The sequence below is a fragment of the Artemia franciscana genome, chromosome 12, assembly GCF_032884065.1.
Source record: "Artemia franciscana chromosome 12, ASM3288406v1, whole genome shotgun sequence".
Classification (NCBI taxonomy): Eukaryota; Metazoa; Arthropoda; class Branchiopoda; order Anostraca; family Artemiidae; genus Artemia; species Artemia franciscana.
Window position 1 is genome coordinate 1,332,573 of NC_088874.1, and position 24,545 is coordinate 1,357,117.

Sequence of the window (24,545 nt, forward strand, 5' to 3'; positions counted from 1 at the left end):
TTTCTTATCGGAGGAGGGGGTGAATTTTCTGCTGAGAGTTTTTCCACGGGGGAATTTTCCATGGGGAGGGAAGTTTCCAGGGGTTGAACTTGCCAGGGGAAATTATATACTGTAGGAATTTGCCAGAATTCCTAAACAAAATTCTTTTTGTGTGTCTTGCTTTCGTTTTTCCGTCTCAATTTTACGCATAGATTTGCTAAGGGAAATTGTCAGAGGTAAATTTTCACCGGGATTGAATCGTCTAAAGAATATTTCCGTGGAGAGGGGGATTTCTCTGTGGAGTTGGGGCCATATTTCTTGCCATACTTAAAAACGATCAGAAATTAAATTAAAAACAAGTTTTTTAAACTGAAAGCAAGGAGCAACATCAAAACTCAAAAAAAAACAGAAATTATTATGTATATGGAGGCAATGGGCCCCTCTTCAACACATCGCTCTTTACACCAAAATTTGAGTTTTGTCCCATTTCTTTAAGAATGATTCCTGAAACACAAGGGTCGTTTAATTTGAACAATATAAAAAATTTTTAAAAGTACTAAAAAACTTTTGCGTAAAGAACGGGGTGTTGAGGAGGGGGCGATTCCCCTCATATATGTAATAAAGACTTTTTCATTTAATATATAGCCTATATAGATTTTCCTTTTTTCGATCAAGGAGGCTTAAATGGACATTCACTTAAGTATCCAATTAGCCAAATACTTCAATAGAAGTTACTGTTTATTTCAGGTACTTTATATTAATGCCAATATTAATTTATATTAATTTCAATAACGAAATCTTTAGACACTAAACATTAACCATAAATAAAGATTTGCAAGGATTTTATTGCCAACAATTAAATCATAATCTTTTGTTGAATTCAACGCGTTGAATGGAATGCACGATTGAACGTTGAACATGTGTATAGTATTTGTGTTTAGTGTTTGTGATGTGTTGATTAGTATGAATTGTAAATATTACTTTAACCCGGATAATTACATGCCGCCTTTTGAATTCCCGAAATTTAGCTTTTTGTAAAGCCTTTTGAATTGGTCTTTTGTACTAAAAGGCTTATTTTTCTCTTTTTTGCTCTTTTTCATAGAAAGTACTATTTATGTTCTATTAGAAACAAAAGGAGAATTCCAGTTTAACAGTCACCTTGATAAATAAAACAAACCTGCAGGAGGGGGTGAGGGGGAGATTAATACAATAATATAAAAAAGAAAACGAGATAACCAATCCAAATCACACTTCCTAATTGGCAACAAAAACCATCCATCTAGACTATTTCATCAAATCAATATTTGTCAATGCCTCCAAAGAAACAAAAACATAAAACAAAACATAAACATATCCAAAGAAACAAAACATAAAACAAAACATAAAGAAAACAAAACAAATATATCTTCATCCCTAGTTATTTGATTCGTTTTAACTAGTTCGTGACTGGTTGAGGACTTATCGCTATGTAATCGTAGAACAGATGGTGCTCATAAGACACCAGAGGAACTTAAAGTCTAGAGTCCTATTAAGATTTAATCTTAAAGTCCTATTAAAATTTTAGAATCTTAAAGTCCTATTTAAATTTTGCAGCTTGTTGGTGACATTTGGAGTCTAAAGTGGTCAAATATTGGCTAGCTCATAGTGGGGTCCTTGAAGTTAAGATAATTGGATAGCCCTTAGATAGTATTGGACCATCTTTGTATTTTTGAACCGCGCTTTTTACGGTTACGCAGACTGAAAATACCTTTATTTTCTTTTGATTTACTCTTCTTTCATAGATATTTGACGAGTTTGGCACGAGTGTTGATGATTTTAAATGGCAAAAAGTGCACAGTTCTCCTGCCATTCAAAGATTTTCTCATTCGATGATATATTTGGAGGGGAAATTAGTCATAGCAAAAAAAATGCCATAGCAATTGACTCATTGGTGGCTTAAACCCAAATAAAAAATTGACTCATTGGGTTCCTTCAACCCAAATAAAAAATTTATTCATATAATTGTTGCGGGACTACTGAATATTAACTATTATAATAACTGATCATTCCTCTTGTTCAGTTAAGATCGAATATGTAGGTCACACCCTGAGAGGAATATGTAGGTCATTCACCCATATTTTGTGCTAATGCAGTTATGCAAATGATGTATTCCTGGGACTGCATATGGCCATACTACTCGCACTTTTTACGGCTATCAAGACTGGAAATGCCTTTTTTTTCTTTTGATTTTCACAGGTATTTGACGATGTTTGGCAGTTGAGTGTTGATGATTTCAGATGGCAAAAAGTGCACAGATCTCCAGCTCTTGAAAGATTCTCTCATTCGATGACATATTGGGAGGGGAAATTAGTCATAGCTGGTGGAATGAATTCTTCTGCGGAACTGCTTGGAGATGTTTTATTGCTCGACTTATTCACCAAGTATAGCATTCTGCTTTGTTATTAAAGTATTCTGTTATATTATGATAATTATTATTAATATTAATATAAAATTTAAAATATTAATATATCAATATTAATATAAGTATTAATATTGTATTGTAATATTATCTATTCTATTATATTAAAAGTATTATTGTAACATTGTCACCTTGGCAATATTGGGAGGGGAACTAGACATTTTTTTTCCGTCTGGAGAGGGTCTTGGAGAAGTTTTATTATTCGATTCATTTATCCAGTATCCATTCTGTTTTATTACATAAATATTTCACTGTTTTTATTTTTGTTCCTTCACAGCTATTTCTATTTCTGCTTATTTCCTTTTCATTTTCTATTTCTTCTTTTTTTTATATCCAATTGGTATGGGACACTAGGTTTAGCCAGTAAAATCAATTCTTACTTGGAGATATCTTATTAATCGATTTTCAAACAGTTTGTGGTAACAAACTGTAAGTAAATAGCGACCCGGCTTAATAATAACCGAAACTCTGACAAACGGAATTTTGATACCAAAATAGATACATAGAAAAAATTGGATTTTTATGCTTATTTCAGATATATAAGTTTCATCGAGTTTAGTCTTACTTGTCAACAGGTACGAGCCTGAAAAAATTAGCCTTATTTTCGAAAAAAGGAGAAAAAAAACCCCTAAAAGTCATAAAATCCTAATGAAAATCACACCATCAGATTCAGCGTATCGGAGAATCCATCTGTATAGAGCCCCCTCCCACGCTAATTTTTTTCCCAAAGTCACCCGATCAAAATTTTGAGATAGACATTTTGTTCATTATAGTGGAAAAATCTAATAACTATCTTTGAGGGTGAATTAACATCCCATAGTCCCTGGGGGCTACATGGGAGGATCTTTCCATGGAGGAATTTTTCATTGGGGAAGGGAATTTTCTATGAAGAGGGCGCTAGATTTCCCAGTATTATCTAAAAACGATCAGAAATTAAATAAAAAAACAAGTTTTTTCAACTGAAAGTAAGGAGCAACATTAAAACTTAAAACCGAACAGAAATTATTACGTAAACAAGGTGTTTCACCCCCTATTCAATACCTTGCACTTTACGCTAACGTTTTTTCTAGTGCTTTCAAAAGAGCTATTTATTCTAGTTAAACGGCCTTTGTGATTCAGGGGTCATTTTTCAAGAATTGGAACAAAATTCGAAATTTAATGTAAAGAGCGAGGTATTGACTAGGGAAGAACCCTCTCTTATAAGTAATAATTTCTGTTTGTTTTAAGTTTTAATGTTGCTCCTTACTTTCAGTTAAAAAACTTTTTTTTATATAATAAAAAAAATCCCCTATTTTGATTTTTAACTACTTCCTTGCTTATTCTAATATTGCCACACCATGTGAATTTTCTTTTAAAAGCTTTCTGCTTTCTCTGTCAGTTTCTGCGACACTGCTGCAAGATTTGATTCATTCTGCTCATTTACAACTTCTCAATAACAACTCTGCTCAATAACAACTTCTTGCTTATTCTAATATTGCCACACCATGTGAATTTTCTTTTAAAAGCGTCAGTTTCTGCGACACTGCTGCAAGATTTGATTCATTCTGCTCATTTACAACTTCTCAATAACAACTCTGCTCAATAACAACTTCTTGCTTATTCTAATATTGCCACACCATGTGAATTTTCTTTTAAAAGCGTCAGTTTCTGCGATACTGCTGCAAGATTTGATTCATTCTGCTCATTTACAACTTCTCAATAACAACTCTGCTCAATAACAACTTCTTGCTTATTCTAATATTGCCACACCATGTGAATTTTCTTTTAAAAGCGTCAGTTTCTGCGATACTGCTGCAAGATTTGATTCATTCTGCTCATTTACAACTTCTCAATAACAACTCTGCTCAATAACAACTTCTTGCTTATTCTAATATTGCCACACCATGTGAATTTTCTTTTAAAAGCGTCAGTTTCTGCGATACTGCTGCAAGATTTGATTCATTCTGCTCATTTACAACTTCTCAATAACAACTCTGCTCAATAACAACTTCTTGCTTATTCTAATATTGCCACACCATGTGAATTTTCTTTTAAAAGCGTCAGTTTCTGCGATACTGCTGCAAGATTTGATTCATTCTGCTCATTTAAAACTTCTCAATAACAACTCTGCTCAATAACAACTTCTTGCTTATTCTAATATTGCCACACCATGTGAATTTTCTTTTAAAAGCGTCAGTTTCTGCGATACTGCTGCAAGATTTGATTCATTCTGCTCATTTACAACTTCTCAATAACAACTCTGCTCAATAACAACTTCTTGCTTATTCTAATATTGCCACACCATGTGAATTTGCTTTTAAAAGCGTCAGTTTCTGCGATACTGCTGCAAGATTTGATTCATTCTGCTCATTTACAACTTCTCAATAACAACTCTGCTCAATAACAACTTCTTGCTTATTCTAATATTGCCACACCATGTGAATTTTCTTTTAAAAGCGTCAGTTTCTGCGATACTGCTGCAAGATTTGATTCATTCTGCTCATTTACAACTTCTCAATAACAACTCTGCTCAATAACAACTTCTTGCTTATTCTAATATTGCCACACCATGTGAATTTTCTTTTAAAAGCGTCAGTTTCTGCGATACTGCTGCAAGATTTGATTCATTCTGCTCATTTTTCAAGGTTATTGGTGTATTTTGGGTGTACTGGAATATTCCAGTGAGTAAAGTCTAGTTCTTAATCATAGTTGTATTTCTTAATATACTAATGCTACTGAGCAGAACCGCCTGAAGTCCACACAGCACAATAATGTGTAAATTTTTTGGCCCCCCAAGGGGCTGCTCCTAGAGAGAAAAGGCATTGTGACTGACAGGTGTGAAGTCCAATTCCACGAATTTCAAAACGTAGTACTATCCATTGGGCAATTTTCCTTTAAAATTTAAGTTTTTGTGACGTGCTGAAAAATTTATCAGTCATCACACACATCTTTCAAAGTCATTGATCTACTTTCTATTTCTTTATCTACTTCTTAATCATAGTTGTAATTATAATATACTAATGCTACTAATATTTCACTGCACAGAAACGCCTGAAGTCCACACAGCACAATAATGTGTAATTTTTTGGCCACCCAAGGGGCTGCTTCCAGAGAGAGAAGGCATTTGTGACTGACAGGTGTGAACTCCAATATTCCGGATATCTAAACGTAGCACTATCCATTGGGCAATTTTCCTTGAAAATTTGAGTTTTTGTGACGTGCTGCAAAATTTATCAGTCATCATACACATCTTTCAAGGTCATTGATCTGCTTTCTATTTCTTTATCGACTTCTTAATCATAGTTTTACTTCATAATATACTAAAGCTACTAATATTTCACTGCACAGAAACGCCTGAAGTCCACACAGCACAATAATGTGTAAATTTTTTGGCCACCCAATGGGCTGCTTCCACAGGAAGAAGGTATTGTGACTGACAGGTGTGAACTCCAGTTCCCCGAATTTCGAAACGTAGTACATTGGGCAATTTTCCTTAAAAATTTGAGTTTCTGTGACGTGCTGCAAAATTCATCAGTCATCATTACACATCTTTCAAGGTCATTGATCTGCTTTCTATTTCTTTATCGACTTCTTAATCATAGTTTTACTTCATAATATACTAATGCTACTAATACTTCACTGCGCAGAACCGCCGGGGAAGGCATTGTGACTGACAGGTGTGAACTCCAGTTCCCCGAATTTACAAACGTGGCACTATCCATAGGGCAATTTTCCTTGAACATTTAAGTTTTTGTGACGTGCTGCAAAATTTACCATTCTTCGTACACATTATTCAAGGTCATTGATATGCTTTCTGTTTCTTTATCCACTTCTCAATTGTAGTTGTGCTTCCTAATATACTAGTGCTGCTAATATTTCACTGTACAGAACTGTCTGAAGTCCTACGTTATCTTTCATGCACAACCCAACGGGTTTCCGGAGTATTGTTGAAAGGTGATGTAAGATTGTTCTAATAAGCTTTGTCTCAAAATATCTTTAAAAATCCATATATTAGGGCTGAACACGTGTAGCATTTTTCAAGCCAAAAACAAGCGTATTTCACTTTGATTTTGACTTAGGCATTTTTTTTTTTTTTGTATCATTTCGTTAACGTTTTACGCTCTTAGTCTATATTAAGCGCTCTACTGAAACGTCCTACGTTAACTTTTTTTTTACCTTTTGTAATGCTGACCTATTTAAGGATAATTATCGCAATGGGAATATCAGCTTTGAGAAGTCCTGTCATTTTGAACTACATTTTTGAAAAAAATGGGGATTACCTTGTACACGAGGAGAAGGGGGATTGCCGTAAATATTTAACCAGTCTAACTAAAAATGGAAAAGTTAGATTATTTTAGTTAGATATGGTGGAGTTTGCTTAGAAATATTAAGATACGTCGAACCAATAGGGGACGACGAAAGTCACGGGTATTTAACTAACTTACCAAACTTTTGAAATAGAATAAATAGTTTGGTTAGGTACGTGTTTAACCCTAACCTATTTTATATTATTAAAATGAAACACTTTTAATATTAACATTTAAACATTAAACACTTTAACAGTTTTCAGGAGTTTTTTTTTAGATTCTGAATTGTTATATTTGAGGGATGTTTTATTTTGTAATCGTTACCCGATTAAATTCATTGATAAAATAATAAAAATAGACGCATTAAACACAACAATAGGGTTATTGGGGTTTCACAGTGTACAGAATTAAACATATCGAAAAGGTTCATTTCTTTGCCTTATGAACCTACTTTTGTTAGGTTCATAAGGCATGTTTTGATACTTGTTTCCAATCAGCGAGACCATTAGGTAGGTTTCTTAATTCTGGGAAGGATTTAACCTAGGGAGATTTAGTTAGTGTGGTGTATAAAATTCCTTGTTCTTGTGGAAAGTTTTATATTGGTAGAACTCACCAACAATTTACTGAAATATTTATTGAGCATCGCAATTCAATAGAAAAATCCCTACAATTAAAAAAGCCTCCTGAAACTTTTGTTCCGGTTCTAGTTGAACATACATTCTGTCATCCCGAACATTTTATACAACTTGATGAGGTTACAGCTATTTCTAGTGATAGAGGTTTTTTCTCAGTGGGCGAGGGAGGCTATAGAAATTAAAAAACATATATTTGCTAATCTTTCAATAAATAGAGACACAGGGAATTTAAATCTTGACCCAATTTATGATTGTCTTTTGAAAAATGAACCAATAATCAATAAGGGAATTAAAATTTTACACAATCACCAGGGGACAAGATTACCTACTAGACCAAAAAGAGTTGCTTCAATATTAGCTTACAAGAGGATTATTTCGCAACAGAATAGTTAACTAAGTTTCAATTTTCATAATTTTTCCTCAGTTGCTTTAATGTTCTCATTGAAGTAACTCTAATAGCTTCTTTTCCCTACGTGGATCAGTAGCAACAATTGTATTTATTATTATTGGTGGTGGTTTTATTTGTTTTTAGTTTAGTGTTTTTTTTTATCTTGTGCTGAGGACGCCTAGTTTAGATACAGGCGAAATATCCGCGTTGTTTTAGTCTTTCCTCTCTACTGGCCGTAGTCTCGTTTGAGGTTTTTTTTTGTGGAGTTTTATCTCTCTTTGTTGTTTACTGTCATGTCTGGCCAGTTCGGCTTAAGAACTTTCATTCCTTATTATAATTCATTCTTTAATATAAATGATGTTATATTAACCTAAGTTACTACAGTGTTCTAGAAAATTGTACTTTTTCATAAAAAATTGGTTATGTTTAAAAATACTGGTTCAACCGCGTTGAACGAGGGTTGAGATGCATGGAGGTAAAGGTGTACGGGGTTCAGTTGAAAGAGTGTTTAGTTAAATGGATTGAGTTGAACAGGGTTCAGTTACGCACGCCATTTTTGTGCGATTTCATTTGTGTATTATATATTCTAATATTCCTCTAATTTGAGAGACATGTATAAATACATTAAGGAATAATTAATGAACAATTAATTAAAATGAATACTTAAAATATATTAAAATTCTAATGGAATTAGGACACTAAGTGGTTTTACACGCTGAGATCTTCGACATGGGAATTGTGTACTGCTCGAATAAGCGACCAGAATATGCCACTGTATAGCCTCTAGATGTCTATTTGTGTTTGTCAAACATTTTTTTTTTCAGGAATGTTGAAATCCTTACGCATATTTCCCCAATTTTTGGGCATAAATCGTTAATACATGATGATTTTCTGTACATTATTGGTGGAATTGTAAAAAATTCTGATTTCCGTGGCGTATTTTCAATAAACCTGCAAACTGGAGTGATTCGAGAAGTCAGAATTCAAGTAAGGTTTCTTTTCTTTTTTTAAAATGACTGATTACGGGAATTTGTTTTTCGTTGTTAAGTTTGTAACCTATTATATTTTTAGGCTATTTTATGAACGTTATTTTTTTGCATGCTTTAGTATTCCCACCTCCAAGTAAGCTAGTGTGTGTGTGTGTGTGTTTTGTGTGTGTATGTTTGTATGTGCATGTGTGTGCCTTTGTCTGTGTGTGTATGCGTAAAACAACAATTCTAGCCAAAAAAAGGCCAAAACGCTATTTTGTGAAAATTCTGAGATAATCAATTTATTTAGAACTAATTAGAAACTATACTCATATTGAACCCCAGTTTCAGGTGCTGTAATGCCGTATGTTAGCACATTCGTTTCCAAAGGCACAGGTAGTTCTAAAAAATAAACGGCAACATAGACATTTATTTTAACGATTCATATGAGTAGATGATACGGTTGAAACTTGAAAAAACTGTGCACAGTTTCATATGATAGAGCTTCAGCTATTATGGAGAAGGGTCGGTGGCTGTTTGTGTATTGGGGAAAGAGTGTGCCTTAAGCGTCGAAAAGTGTATTTTTATTTCTTGGTGGATCTTCAGATGAACGTAGCCAAATTTTCAAGCGTCGCCACGTATATCGAGAGTTTAGGGAATTTTGAGTGATCTCTTGATTGTTTGGATTAAACGTGTGATTTTACGTATGTTATAGGTCCTTGCGAACTTCCAACTTTGTTCATGTTGCAGTGTCGATTGATTTGCAAGCCAATAAAGTAAAGGTCATATTTAATTATCAATTGTCTGATCATCATCCCATAGCCTGCTCAATCACTTTACCATCTTTGGTCATCATAGCACATCTCTTGGTCCTTCCGCACCTCTAAACCGTCATGACTAGACGAAAATCGATCAAGTGCTTTTTACCGTATCGGTAGATTCAGTTCTGGATAAAACAAGCATTCTTTTCTATCACCTTTTCTGGATGCCTCATAAAAGAGGATCGAATCTTTTTAGAGATACACTGGCGCTGAAATTTGCCATTCCCCCGTGGAATTAGTTGCTAGGACCCTCAGTGGAATTGGATGTTAGGGCTCCCGCTGGAATTGCTCGCTAGGGTCCCATTGGAATTGGTTTCTAGGCCCCCGGTGAAATTGAATGTTAGGGGGGCTCGCTGGAATTGCTTGATAGAGGGTGGGTCAGCCACATAATGTCACAATGGCGTGAATATGCATAGCTGTGGCTCAAAGAATCGCAGCATTTCCATTAAAACCTCTCAGAAATAACTCTTAATTTGGTTTAAATTTGTCTCTAATAATACCCCCCCTCTGGGATTGGTTGCTATGCCCCCTCCTCCCATTGGAATTTCTCGCTAGGGGATGGGAGTCGGCCAGCCATTGAGTGTCACAGGCTGGGAGTTGAGAGAACATAATTCCAAGAAAAAATGAATGAAATATAGAATTTAGTCACATGTCTTGTGCCCCTATTTTCCTATATTTTTAGCAAACTTAGATCATTCTCTAAGAAAACATCTCAAAACATTTTCTAAGAAGGAGTATTTTCCTATTTTTTCTACAAGTTTATATCATTCTCAAAAAAAAAACATATCTAGAAATTCTCTAAGAAGGACGTCCGAAATGCAAGGATCATATCGCTAAGAAGTGAAGAATCGCCTTATCTGTGTTTGTAATATCCTTCTAAAACATTACATAGATAGCAGGTGCACTTCAGATATAACCAAAGTCTAGTATCGGTTTTCTCCTCTGCATCCGAATTTTTGCAGTCATACGAAACACGTAATCTATAGCTGAATCATTCTAGTAAGCGGGACATGGGAATTCTCCGCTTGTGGAATTAGTTATCTCGTTGAAGCTATTTACTGAATCATAATATTAGAAATAGATTACTGGTCCAGACGTCTATGACGCAGTTCCATTGAATGGAAGTGGCCCTTTCGAATCCTAATGGGGACAAAAATCATTAGAATATATAGGCCCCTTGAAAAAGCGCCGAAGCTCCTAAAGTATTATATAACACCCCACGTGTGTACCACCCGCAGTTGCAAGCGGGGATCCCCCACGGGGCCCAGAAAAAACAAGTCATGTTAGAATGCATCATCCGTAACATAAGTAAACATTCCTCATTTACATAACAACCATTGAAATCATGAAGAAAAACGTCTTGAACAAAAAACGTCTTAGAAAAAAGTCTTCAAGTTTCTTGAAACGTCTTGTAAAACGTCTTGAAGAAAATATCTTAGAAAATGTCTTGAAATTTCTTGAAATGGCTTGAAATTTCTTGAAACGTCTTGAAAAACGTCTCGCAGAGAACTGTCATGAAATATCTTTAAACTTTTTTAAACGACTTGAAATGAGATATTTTAAAAAATATCTTGGGATGTCTTGAAACGTCTTGAAAAATGTTTTGAAGAAAAATTTCTTGAAAAAAAATGTCCCTGCTTGACTAGTGGACTCTAACAAACCCTATTGCGTAACACCCCAAACCCTATTATGTAACAGCCTAAATTTAACAAAGTCTATTTCGTAACAACCAATGTAGACCCTCTCTATCACGTAACAGACACCTGCATCTCTTAGAAAACATCCCCTATGATGTAACAGACACCTGCATCTCCTAGAAAACATTCCCTATCACGTAACATGTACCTATTAGCTTTCGTCAGAATGACGGGATAGGGCTGTTGTGGAATGGAGGGATAGGTATGTTGTAGAAACCAGTGAGGCATCACTACTAATGTCGGCATTCTCCGGTGAATATCCGAAATTCCTTTTTCTCTGCATGGATTCAATTAGCTTTGCCAGTCTTTTCTTTTCAGTCTCATGCAAGCTATGATGGTAAAAGTTAAAGTGAGGATAGAGTACGTTTGTTTAGGTTAGTTTAGATTATGTGTATTGTAAATTCAATACATAAAATCAGCACTACAACACTTACTGGCAAATCCGTAATCTACACAAACATCCAATCATTAAAGATAGTGACCAGTTTGTGAGTATAAAGGTCATAAAGGTTTTGACAGTGATTTGCTTGATCCTTCGGTCTGATAGAGCTCCTTAAGGAAAAAAACCATTAAATTTGCTTAGAATTTCCCATACCCACTACTTCGCAGTTTTTTAATAGCTTCCATATTTTTTTTTTATTTTTTTAGGAGATAATGACATCTATTTTCCTTACCTATGGTTTTGAAGTTGTGGAAGAAGATTGTGGTTTCTTATTGTTTGGTGGTGGTGGACACTGTTTTTCTTTTGGTACCCATTTTAACAATAATTCAGTGTTTGTTAGCAAAAATTTATTAAACAGCTGATTTTTTAAACTTGTTTTGCCTTATGATTTCAATTAAAGCTGAAATTTTTGTAAAATTAGAGGTTTAATTAGTGTAAGAAGTTTAATTTGTGTAAAATTTGACGTTTTTTACCAGATACCGCCGTGTAAAATTTTCCTGGAGTCACTGCTTTGGATGTCAAACTTATTGCTACAGTCTCAAAAGACAGACTGTGATTGGAAAATCCTTTTTGGGTATGTTATCATGTTAAATGGTGAAGGAAGCCACGAGAAAGCCCCGTGGCATCATGTTCGTCAACTGTTAATTAACAGTAGAACTTTTTCTTGTTTATAGAAAAAATCATGACTTCAGGTGTGTTAACTGTTAATTAACAGGAGGTTTTTCTTCTTCATGAGAAATTTGTGGCATCGGAATGTTACGTGGCTTCAATTGTGTTAACCGTGAATCAGCAGGAGAGCTTTTTATTATTTGTGAAAGGATTCGTGGTTTTAGAAAGGCACGTGACTTCAGGTGTGTAAACGTCAGGTAACGTCAGGTATGTAACAGAGGAGCTTTTTTGTTCTTGTTCATAAAAAGACTTTTGGCTTTAGAAAGCCACTGGGCTTCAGATGTATTAACTATTAATTAACACAGGAACTTTTCTTCTTTTTAAACATATTCTTGGCTTTAGAAAGGCACATGGCTTCAGGTTTATTAACTTTCAATTGACGAAGGAGCTTTTCTTGTTCATAAAAAGATTTGTCGCTTGAGAAAGTCACGTGGCTGCCGTTTGTTAATTGACAGAGGAGCTTTTTTTATTCATAAAAAATCGTGGCATTAGAAAGTCACGTGGCTTCAGGTGTGCTATATCTCAATAATGGAGCTTTTCTTGTTTATAAAAAGATTTGTGGCTTGAGGAAGCCATATTGCTGCAGGTGTGCTAACTGTTAATTAACAGAGGAGCTTTTTCTTGTTCATAAAAAGATTTTTGGCTTCGGAAAGCCACGTGGCTTCAGATGCGTTATCTCTCAATAAAAGAGCTTTTCTTGTTCATAGAACGCTGTGTTGCCACACTAGGCAATCATGGGTCGTTGAAAGTGAACATCCAGAGGTAAGACGAATTTGCGTACAGTTGCATCCCATATATGTTGCCCTTTTTTGTCATATCAGAAGTCAGTTGAGGAGAACTATTTATAGAGGAATAAAAAATTACCTGCTTAATTGATAAGCCAAAGATAAACTATGGTGCAAAATAGGATGTGCTCCTTGAGATGAGTTTTACGTGCAGTGCGAAGCTGAACACGCGGCAAATTTTTTGGAGGTAGCGCTTTTTATGCCGTAGTAGTATTTTTTAGAGACCCTAAGTAGTACCATTGATTTTCGTTGGAGTAGCAACCATGTTTTCGCACTACATTTTTTTGTGTTATCTTGGATGTAAAAAATAAAGAGCTTGAAAAAAGACGAAGAATAATAAAAAAATACGGGTCCAAAAACAAGGTATTTCACACTAAAGACATGGGTGCTAAAAAGACGTGGTGCTAAAAAGAAAATCAAGGACTCTACTAAATGAAGAATTTTATCGTCAATGTTGGCTAAAAGTAACGCTCCTGAAAAGAAATTGTGAGTACTTTAAGCTGTTGATCTACGAGTTTCAATAAAAAGGATGTTTTTTCGCTTAGTTTTTTAAGTTTTTTCTGGCTTTTTTTACTGCTATACAATTAAATAATTAACATATTATGTTAATTTTGATCACTTGGTCCTTTAATTGAACTATAAATGACTTCATACAAATATTTCGATAAACTTTTGTCTTCAATTTATTCGAATGTTTTGAAAAAAGAGCTTGAAAAAAGACGAAGAATAATAAAGAAAAATACGGGTCCAAAAACAAGGTATTTCACACTAAAGACATGGGTGCTAAATACACATGGTGCTAAAAAACATGGTGCTAAAAAGACATGGTGCTAAAAAGACATGGTGCTAAAAAGACATGATGCTAAAAAAAAAATCAAGGACTCTACTAAATAAAGAATTTTGTCGTCAATGTTGGCTAAAAGTAACGCTCCTGAAAAGAAATTGTGAGTACTTTAAGCTGTTGATCTATGAGTTTCAATAAAAAGGATGTTTTTTCGCTTAGTCTTTTTTTTAGTTTTTTTTTTAGTTTTTTTTCTGGCTTTTTTTACTGCTATACAGTTAAATAATTAATATATTATGTTAATTTTGATCACTTGGTCCTTTAATTGAACTATAAATGACTTCATACAAATATTTCGATCAACTTTTGTCTTCAATTTATTCGAATATTTTGAAAGAAATATTAAATGTTTAAGTAACTAGTTATGAACTATAGCTGACTTCACTATAGTCAAGTACCGCACCGTAGATGCAAAAAACAAAAACGTAAAAAAGAACACAATTGGTCAACACTCTCTTAGTCGTACAAAATATTTCCTCCTCTTCCCCTACAAGATTTTCTCCTTTCCTTTTCTTGTAAATTTATTTCAAATTTTTATATAAAATTTGTAGTTTTCTGGTTACATTAAAAGTGGAAGGCTCTTTGTTCTGCGAATGGACTGCTTTGAACACATTAACTTCGAGCGTATTAGTGAAGTGTAATGACATGTTCATTAATGCTCACAGTGAGTGAAACAAAAATATGGAGAAGGGGCTGTTTTAGATTAGATCATATAAATACGATAAAATAGTTTTTCTGGGTAGTTTATCCAAATAACACAAAAGTAGTTAAAGATTTAACAAAGCAGAAATTCAACCTTGTGTTAAGACGCGTACACATGAATTGACTTTGAAGCGGTCCAAAATTTCAAAAAGGGCACAAATTAAAAAGAGAGAACACAACGATGGGTACCAAAAGAAAAAAAAACACAAAAATTTCGTGATTTTGAAAGAAGAAGGATGGACTCTTCCCCCTGCATAATATTTGTAGTTATCAGTGCTGAATTTTCTTTCAGAGGGCAGAAGCAGCGGATTTAACGTCTACTGCCTTAAATACAGCCCACATAATTCCCTTGAGGTTTTAATCCATGTACATAAATTAATAATAACAATCAAATGAGTTAACATTAAATGTAAGAAATGGAATATCCTTGTTTCTATTAAGCTTGTTCTTTAAATAATGAACTACACAGTTTTAACCTCTGGAGTAGACACTGACTAATTTCTTAGATCACACTGCTTTTCCGTTTAAAGATTCGGATTTTGGACATATTCGGGTTTTTATTATTTAAAGATGTTGTTGTTTTTTCCCCATGGTTTTATCTAAATCACGTTCGTTTTTCTCCCTCTTAAATTATTTTTTCATTAAAAAGGTTTATTTGGGTCCTTGTTTCTCCACCACCTTACTGCATACTCGCTTTTCCATTTCCAAGATGAATGGTTACACTAAATAGAGTTTGGTTTCTTTTATTAATTCTGAATTTCCAGTTTCCACCTTTCTACTAGTTAATTTGACTTTGATGTGCTTCTTTTTGAATATTTAGGAATATTGGAAAGACGAATGGAGCAAGGCACAAACAGAGATGTCCTTCATACCGGCTAGCAGTCGTATCCTTTGCGCTCAAATAATTTAATTTGAAGTTTTATTTTATTAGAAATTTCGGTACTTGTGTATTATTCAGAACACACTCAACAACTGAAGTTAGGTTCTTTCGTGAAACAAACTACGATGCAGGTACATTTTTATTAAATATTTTATACATAGAGGTGGTTAGGCTAGGTTAAGTTAGGTATTTGATATAATGCACCCCCCCCCATAATTTGCAAAAATATAGCCCAAACTTGTGGTAAAGCTAATGAAATAAAACGAAATATGATGGAAATATAATACTTTATTAGGAAAATTGTAGAGTTACCATATGAATGGTATTCTACTGTCAGCAAACCACGTATCTACACGCAAATTGACTTTTTTCAAACATGGCCTATTGTTACACTTCCAAAAATGTCCCTTCTCGTAAGAGTATAAAGTCATGTTGTGTCCATTGACGCACTTTTTTGTTGTGGGCAACCACCCCTTATCCTAGAAAAATATAAGTGCCTCTTTTTCAGTCTTGGCAAATCCCAAATCTTCATCTCAAAATCCATGTTCAGACACTATCTTCTATCAATACGCGTAGCAAACTAAATTGAGTTTTGTCTTTGTGGCTATGAAACCGGATTTTCTCAGCAAAATTCTTGAGTCTGTTTTGAATAATGTACAAGTACCAAATATTTAATTCAAATGTACATGCATGGTGTTCGTTTCACGAAAGAACCTAGCTTCACTTATTGAGTGTGTTCTGAATAATACACAAGTACCGAAATTTCTTTATCATCTTTTCATAAGATGCAAGGCACAGACAGAGATCATACCGGCTAGCAGTCGTATCCTTTGCGCTCAAATGATTTGATTTAAAGTTTTTATTTTATTAGAAATTTTTTCATCATCTTTTCATAAAAGAGTGATTTTAGCTAAGAATTGGCAACAAGAGTGATTTTCCTGTCCTTCGGGTAAAAGTGTAGGATGAGGTAAAAAGAGGGAAAAGCACGAGGAGTACAAGTTGGCAACAGAGTTGCCAGCTGGACACGTTTCATGTTAAAAGGACACGTTCTCAAGTGTCGGGACGCAATGCCATAAAAGGGCAAAACTATTAACACATTTTAGAAATTTTGGACGTAAAAGGACAAAAAACAGACATATTTTGCGAATTTGTGACATAAAACGAAAGAATCCTCAACTGAATATATATTTCGGCAGAAAGATCATTTTTCAACAAGGTAGAGTCTGTTCTCGTTTTTTTAGCATTTGTTTGAGGTTTTTTGTCGAGGTTTTCCAAATATGTGGTAAGTTAAGAATTTTATCTATTCTAAGAGATTTTTATGTTTATATGAGTTTCGTGCTGATGTTAATTGGTCGCTTGAAAAAACTTTAACATTGTGCTCTTTGGTCAATTAAATAAAAAACAAGGTTTTTTTTCAACTGAAAGTATGGAGCAACATAAAACTTAAAAAGAACAGAAATTAATATTATATGAAAGGGTTTGCCCCCTCCTCAACACCTCGCTCTTTATGCTAGAGCTTTTTGGTACTTCCAAAGAAGCTTCTTATTGTTTTGACTAAACCACCCTTGTGTTTCGGGAGTTATTCTCAAAGAATTGTGACAAAATTGAATCTTTAGAGTAAAGAGTGAGGTATTGAAAAGGGGGCAACCCCCTTCATGTATGTAATAATTGCTGTTTGTTTTATGTTTTAATGTTGCTCCTTACTTTCAGTTGATTAAACTTGTTTTTTTAATTTAATTTCTGATGGTTTTTTAAATAATGCCAGAAAATCTGAGCCCAACTCCGCGGAGGAATCTTTCTCCCCACGGAGATATCCTCTAGACAATTCAATGCCGGTGAAAATTTACCTTGGCAATTCACCTTAAAAACTTCACGCGTAAAATTGAGACGGAAAAGAGAAAGCAGTATAAAAAGAATTTTGTATAGGAATTCTAGTAAATTCCCCCAGTGTATAATTTTCTCCGACAATTTCACCCCCTGGAAGTTTCCTTCACCCCCTGGAATATCCATAGGCATAGTTATTGGGCTTTTCAACTATGATGAATAAAATGGTTATCTCAAAATTTTGATCAGACGATTTTGGGTTTCCTTACCCATGGAAAATTTCCCCGTGGAAAAAAACCCAAGTAGAAAATGTGCCCCCCCCCCCATCCGAAAATGTATACATACTTCCCAATAACAAATACTATGCATAAACAATGGGAAACTTTATAACTTAAAAACCTTTTTCCTGGGGCTCTGTGTGGGGGGGGGGTGGGGGGTTTGGTATATCCATAGGCATAGTTATTGGGTTTTTCAACTATGATGAATAAAATGGCTATCTCAAAATTTTGATCAGACGATTTTGGGAAAAAAAGGGGTGAGGAAGGGGGCCTAGTTGCCCCTAAATCTTGTTGGTCACTTAAAAAGGGCACTATAACTTTTAATCTCTGTTCAAATGAACCCTATTACAATGCCCTAGGACCAGTGGGTCGATACGATTACACATGGGAAAGAAAAGAAGAACAAATAAACACGCATCCGTGATGTTTCTTCTGGCAAAAATACAAAATTCCACATTTTTTTTTAGGTAGGAGCTTGAAACGTCTACAATAGGGTTTTATGATGCGCTTTATCTAATGGTGGTATTCTAATTCTATGACTTTTAAGGGGTGTTTCACCTCTTTTGGAAAATCAGGTAAATTTTTTCAGGCTTTTAGTCTTAAATGGATTAGACTAAACTTAATGAAACTTACATATTTGAAATTAGGATAATAAGCCGATTCTTTCGATATATCTATTATTATCAAAATCCTGTTTCTTAGAGTTTTGGTTACTATTGAGTTGGATCACTTCTTACTTACAGTTCGTTTCCACGAACTGTTTGATACTACAGTTGGTAATAACATAAACTGTAGTTTCTGAGATTTCAAGATGGACGCATTTTACCTAAAGGTGGAGTAGTTTTGGCTGCTCGGGCGACCCATTCAGGACCATAAAGCTGGCAGAGTGTTGCCAGATGCAGCATTGCTGAACTTAGCATAATTAAAAAACAAAAGCATCCAAGCATAATCCTCCTTAAGATAGCATAATCGTAGCATAATCAGAGAAAACGAAGATTGTTGAAGAATTTATCTGGGCTCTGAGGACGGTTCCTTCCAAAGGAACTAGCTGCGTCATCGATAGTATTTGCATTGGCTTGGAGCTCCTCTATTTTTCCATCCAGACGATTAATGTCATCAGCATATGTATCATATATCCCGCTGATGCTGACATGGATCAGCATCAGCATATATAGTTGGTCAAAAGTGTCAGCACACTATTTAGGAACAGGGCGAAAAGAGTGGGTGAGAGGAGGCATCCTTAGAGTGATCTTAATATAAACTAGGCTCTTGTTGCTTAGGCACCTGAAGCAATGCAGTAGCCTTCGCTTTGCCTCACCAACAAACATGCACAGGTGCATCACTTTGGTTTTTATGGCACTTGGTATTAACCAAGTGACATATAGCAATCGCAGATTCTGTCGGTCTGTCGGTCCCGGTTTGCTACTTTAGGCACTTCCAGGTAAGCTAGGACGATGAAATTTGGCAGGCGTATCAGGGACCGGACCAGATTAAATTAGAAATAATCGTTTTCCCGATTTGACCATCTGGGGGGAGTGGGGGCCCGTTAATTCTGAAAAATTAGAAAAAATGAGGTATTTTTAACTTACGAACGTGTGATTGGATCTCAATGAAATTTGATATTTAGAAGGATATTGTGTCTCAGAGCTCTTATTTTAAATCCCGACCAGATCTGGTGACATTGGGGGGGGGGGGAGTTGGTAGGGGGAAACCTAAAACTTGGAAAACACTTAGAGTGGAGGGATGGGGATGAAACTTGGTGGGAAAAATAAGCACAAGTCCTAGATACATGATTGACATAACCGGAACGGATCCGCTCTCTTTGGGGTAGTTGGGGGGGGGGGGGGTTAATTCTGAAAAATTAGAAAAAATTAGGTATTTTTAACTTACGGACGGGTTATGGGATCTCAATGAAATTTGATATTTAGAAGGATATCGTGTCTCAGAGCTCTTATTTTAAACCCCGACTGGATCTGGTGACATGGGGGGGGAGTTGGGAGGGGGAAACTTAAAACTTGGAAAACACTTAGAGTGGAGGGATCGGGATGAAACTTGGTGGGAAAAAAAGCACAAGTCCTAGATACATGATTGACATAACCGGAACGGATTCGCTCTCTTTGGGGTAGTTGGGGGGGGGGTTAATTCTGAAAAATTAGAAAAAATGAGGTGTTTTTAACTTACGAACGGGTGATCGGATCTCAATGAAATTTGATATTTAGAAGGATATCGTGTCTCAAAACTCTTATTTTAAGTCCCTACCAGATCTGGTGACATTGGGGGGAGTTTGGGGTAGGGGAACCTAAAATCATGGAAAACGCTTAGATTGGAGGGATCGGGATGAAACTTGGTGGGAAAAATAAGCAGAAGTCTTAGATAAGTGATTTACATAATTGGAATGCATCCGCTCTATTGGGGGGGGGGGGGGTTAATTCTGAAAAATTAGAAAAAATGACGTATTTTTAACTTACGAAGAAGTGATCGGATCTTCATGAAATTTCATATTTAGAAGGATCTCGTGACTCAGATCTCTTATTTTAAATCTCAACCGGATCCAGCGTAATTGGGGGGGGGGGACAGTTGAGGGGAACCGGAAATCTTAGAAGATACTTAAAGCGGTGAGATCAAGATGAAACTGGATGGGAAGAATAAAAACCTGTCTAAGACATGTGACTGACATAATCGGACCGGACCTGCTCTCTTTGGTGGAGTGGGGGGGGGTTATTTTGAAAATTGAGGTATTTGTAACTTACGAAAGGAATTTGAAAATTGGTAGGCGTGTCAGGGAGCTGCACAAATTGACTTGACAAAGTTGTTTTCCTAGATTCGACCATCTGGGGGGCTAAAGGGAGAGGAAAAATTAGAAAAAATTAGGTATTTATAACATACGAGTGGGTGATCGGATCTTAATGAATTTTGATATTTAGAAGGACATCGTGACTCAGAGCTCTTATTTTAAATCCTGACCGGCATTAAGCCTCTTATTTTCCTTTTAAATCAACCTATTGATTCATAGAATTTTGCTAGAGCTCATACCATATGATCTCTTGGCTCTTAGCTCTTCTTGCCTCGTCACAAGTGCCATATGAGCTCTTAGCTCTTGTATTTTTTTGCCGTCAGTTAAATTTTAACAACCCTTCTCTACATCTTAAAAAAGAAACGTCTTGGAATAAGAAAAAATATTTGGTTCCATGGTCAAACCATTAGATTCACTCTAATAAAAAATATTAAGATATATGGATTTGAGTCCATAAAAAGAGCAAAAGCCTAGCAAGCTCTCATACTTCATAAAATTTAAACTGCACTCGACATGCTAGTTTTTAACAACTACCACTATAAAGAAGATACCATGGATATGTCTGCACCAGATAGACAAAGCGACGTTAATTAAAATTCAAACAAGAATTACTTTAAAAACATTATAGACAACATTTTTACATACAATTAAAGGGTAATTCCAAGGTATAAACCAATAAAAACAGAACAAGCAAATAACGATTATAACAAATCAAAAATAAGTTGCAGTGAATGAATAAATAAAAGCAAAAACGAAGAAAAATGAATGAATACTGTGGTAAAACAATTATTCAGGTGAAAAATAAATGATCAATAAATAAAGGGCAGTAATAAACTTGATTAAGAGATACCCGGAAATGCAAAAAAGTTTGGATTTTAAGGGACTCGTGCTCTGTGTGTTCAGCTATTTGTTATTTTTTGTCCTAAATAAATCCTAAGCTATTTGTTTCAAATAAAAAAAATAAAAAATTACAAGTCTAGTTTATTTCTCCTTCTGAACCGAATTCTGTTTCAAAAATATTCAAATTCCTTATCATTCAAGAAATTTCTATTTATTGCTGTTTCAAAGTCACTTCCGGTTTAACCCCTTATTCCCCCTCCCAACATCTAGAAGTGGTGCCAATCCAAGATAATCTAGCGGGACATACAATGTATTTCCGAATTTCTAGGAGGAAAGTATTTGTCGCTTCTCAGTTTTTTCAATGAAAATACAAAAACCTTTTTAGAAAAATATCCTTTTCTCTCGAAAAAATAAATTTTTTTTTTAAATTTAATAGGACAAAAGATCTGGGAGAACTTTCTTCTCCCCAGTTTATGTGATTGATGACTGGATCTAGCCTTTTTATGGCACATAGTATCTACCAAGTGACAAATGGCGATTGCAAGTTCTGTCGGTCTGTCTGTTCCGGTTTTGCTAGTTTATGTACTTCCAGGTAAGCTAGGAGGATGAAATTTGGCATGTGTATCAGGGACAAAACCAGGTTAAATTAGAAATAGTCATTTCCCTGGTCCGATCATCTGGGGGGAGTGGGGGGACGGTTAATTCGGAAAAATTAAAAAAATGAGGCATTTTTAACTTAGGAACAGATGACCAGATCTTAACTAAATTTGATATTTAGAAGGATGTCGTGCCTCAGACCTTGTATTTTAAATCCCGACCAGATCCGGTGACATTAGAACGAGTTGGAGGGGGGAAACCTAAAATATTGGAAAACGCTTAGAGTGGAGGGATCGGGGTGAAACTTTGTGAGAGAAATGAGCACAAGTCCTAGATACGTGATTGACATAACCAGAACGGATCCACTCTCTTTGGGGGAGTGGGGGAGAGGGTTAATTCTGAAAAATTAGAAAAAATGAGGTATTTTCAACTTACGAAGGAGTGATCGCATCTTATTGAAATTTCATATTTAGGAGGACCTCGTAACTCGGATCTCTTATTTTAAATTCTGATTGGATCCAGTGTCATTGGGGGAAGTTGGGGGGAGGGGAGCGGTAATCTTGGAAAACGCTTTGAGTTCTGAGATCAGGATGAAACTTGGAGGGAAGAATAAGCGCAAGTCTAAGATACGTGACTGACATAATCGGACCGGATCTACTCCCTTTGGGGAGTTGGGGAGGGGGGGGGGGGTAATTCGGAAAAAATTATAAAAATGAGGTATTTGTAACTTATGAAGGAGTAATGGGATCTTATTGAAATTTGATGTTTCGAAGGATATTGTGTCTCAGTGCTCTTATTTTAAATTCCGATCGGATCCGGTGACGTTGAAGGGAGTTGGGGGGGCCTAAAATCTCGGAAAACGTTTAGAGCGGAGGGATCGGGTTGAAACTTGGTGTAAAAATAAATGCAAGTCCTAGATACGTGATTGACATAACCGGATTGGATCTGCTCTCTTTGGGGGATTTGGGGGGGGGGGCTAAATGTGAAAAATTAGAAAAAATGAGGCACTTTTAACTTACGAAGGAGTGATCGGACCTTAATGAAATTTGATGTTTGGAAGGATATCGTGTCTCAGAGCTCTTATTCAAAATCCCGACCGGATCTGGTGACATTGGGGGGAGTTGGAGAGGGAACCTAAAATCTTGGAAAACGCTTAGTGTGGAGGGATCGGGATGAAACTTGGTGGGAAAAATAAGCACAAGTCCTAGATACGTGATTGATATAAATGGAACGGATCCGCTATCTTTGGGGGAGTTGGGGGAAGGATTAATTTTAAAAATAAAAAAATGAGGTATTTTTAACTTCCGAAGAAGTGATTGGATCTTAATGAAATTTCATATTTAGAAGGACTTCATAACTCAGATCTCTTATTTTAAATCCCGACTGGATCCAGTGTCATTGAGGGGGAGGAGGAAATCTTGGAAAACGCTTAAAGTGGAGAGATCAGGATGAAACTTGGTGGGAAGAATAAGCACAAGTCCAAGATAAGTGACTGACATAACCGGACTGGATTCGTTCTCTTTGGGGGAATTAGGGAGGGGGGAAGTAATCCGGAACAATTAGAAAAAAATGAGGTATTATAACTTAAGAACGGGTGATCAGATCTTAATGAAATTCGATATTTAAAAGGATCTTGTACTTTAGAAGTCTCGTTTGAAATCCCGACCAGATCCAGTGACATTAGGGAGAGTCTGAGAGGAAACCGGAAATCTTGAAAAACGCTTAGAGTGGAGTAATCGGGATGAAACTTGATGGGAAGAATAAGCACAAGTTATAGGTATGTTATTGACATAACTGGGCCGTATCCGTTCTCTTTGGGGTAGCTGGGGGTGGTTAATTTGGAAAAATCAGAAAAAATGAGATATTTTTAACTTAAGAATGGGTGACCGGATCTGAGTGAAATTTGATGTCTAGAAGGAACTCATGTCTCAGAGCTCTTATTTCAAATCCCTACCAGATCTGTTGACATTTTGGAGAGTTGAAGGGTGAAACCGGAAATGTTGGAAAACGCTTATAAATGTCGTAGATTCGTGATGGACTTAACCGGACTGGATTCGCTCTCTTTGGAGGAGTTAGGGGAGGGGGTTCAGTGCTTTGGCGAGTTCGGTGTTTCTGGACGAGCTAGGACGATGAAAATTGGTAGGCGTGTAAGGGACCTGCACAAATTGGCTTGATAAAGTCGTCTTCCCCGATTCTACCATCCGGGGGGCTGAAGGGAGAGAAAAAATTAGGTATTTTTAACTTAATAGTGAGTGATTGGATCTTGATGTCTCAGGACCTCGTGTCTCAGAGCTCTTATTTTAAATCCCAACCGGCATTAAGCCTCTGATTTTCCTTTTAAATCAATCCATTGATTCTTACAATTTTGCTAGAGCTCGTGCCATATGAGCTCTTGGCTCTTCGCTCTTCCAACCTCGTCACAAGTGCCATATGAGCTCTTAGGTTTTGTTTAAAATGACAGTTGACTCATTTTAGAAGTTTCCATGTAGTCTTCTTTACATATTTTTCACTAACAGCTAGTGCCGTAGCGAGGAGGGTGGGGGGCTATCCCTTGTCAAGACACCTGAGGGGTCTCAAACTGAATTTTTTCCCGTCATTACTGTGATGTTAATTTTGGTAATCATAGTGAAGAAGGGGGTACAAAAGCGGACACAAGCATTA

General features: G+C 35.7%; 1 protein-coding gene across 6 annotated transcripts in view; it reads left to right on the forward strand.

Annotated features, from left to right (window-relative positions):
* The window catches only part of LOC136033559 (uncharacterized), a 108,797-nt gene that overhangs the window by 41,290 nt on the left and 42,962 nt on the right, over positions 1–24,545 (forward strand). For 3 of the 6 annotated variants that reach the window (XM_065714311.1, XM_065714314.1, XM_065714312.1), the window contains 3 exons: positions 2,215–2,399; positions 8,571–8,733; positions 11,881–12,045. In XM_065714311.1, the coding sequence (XP_065570383.1) occupies positions 2,215–2,399; positions 8,571–8,733; positions 11,881–12,036 (504 nt within the window). In that variant the 3' untranslated portion in view covers positions 12,037–12,045. Of the gene's footprint in view, positions 1–2,214; positions 2,400–8,570; positions 8,734–11,880; positions 12,046–24,545 lie in introns of those variants that run through there. The other 3 variants (XR_010618942.1, XR_010618941.1, XM_065714313.1) reach the window with 1 other exon arrangement.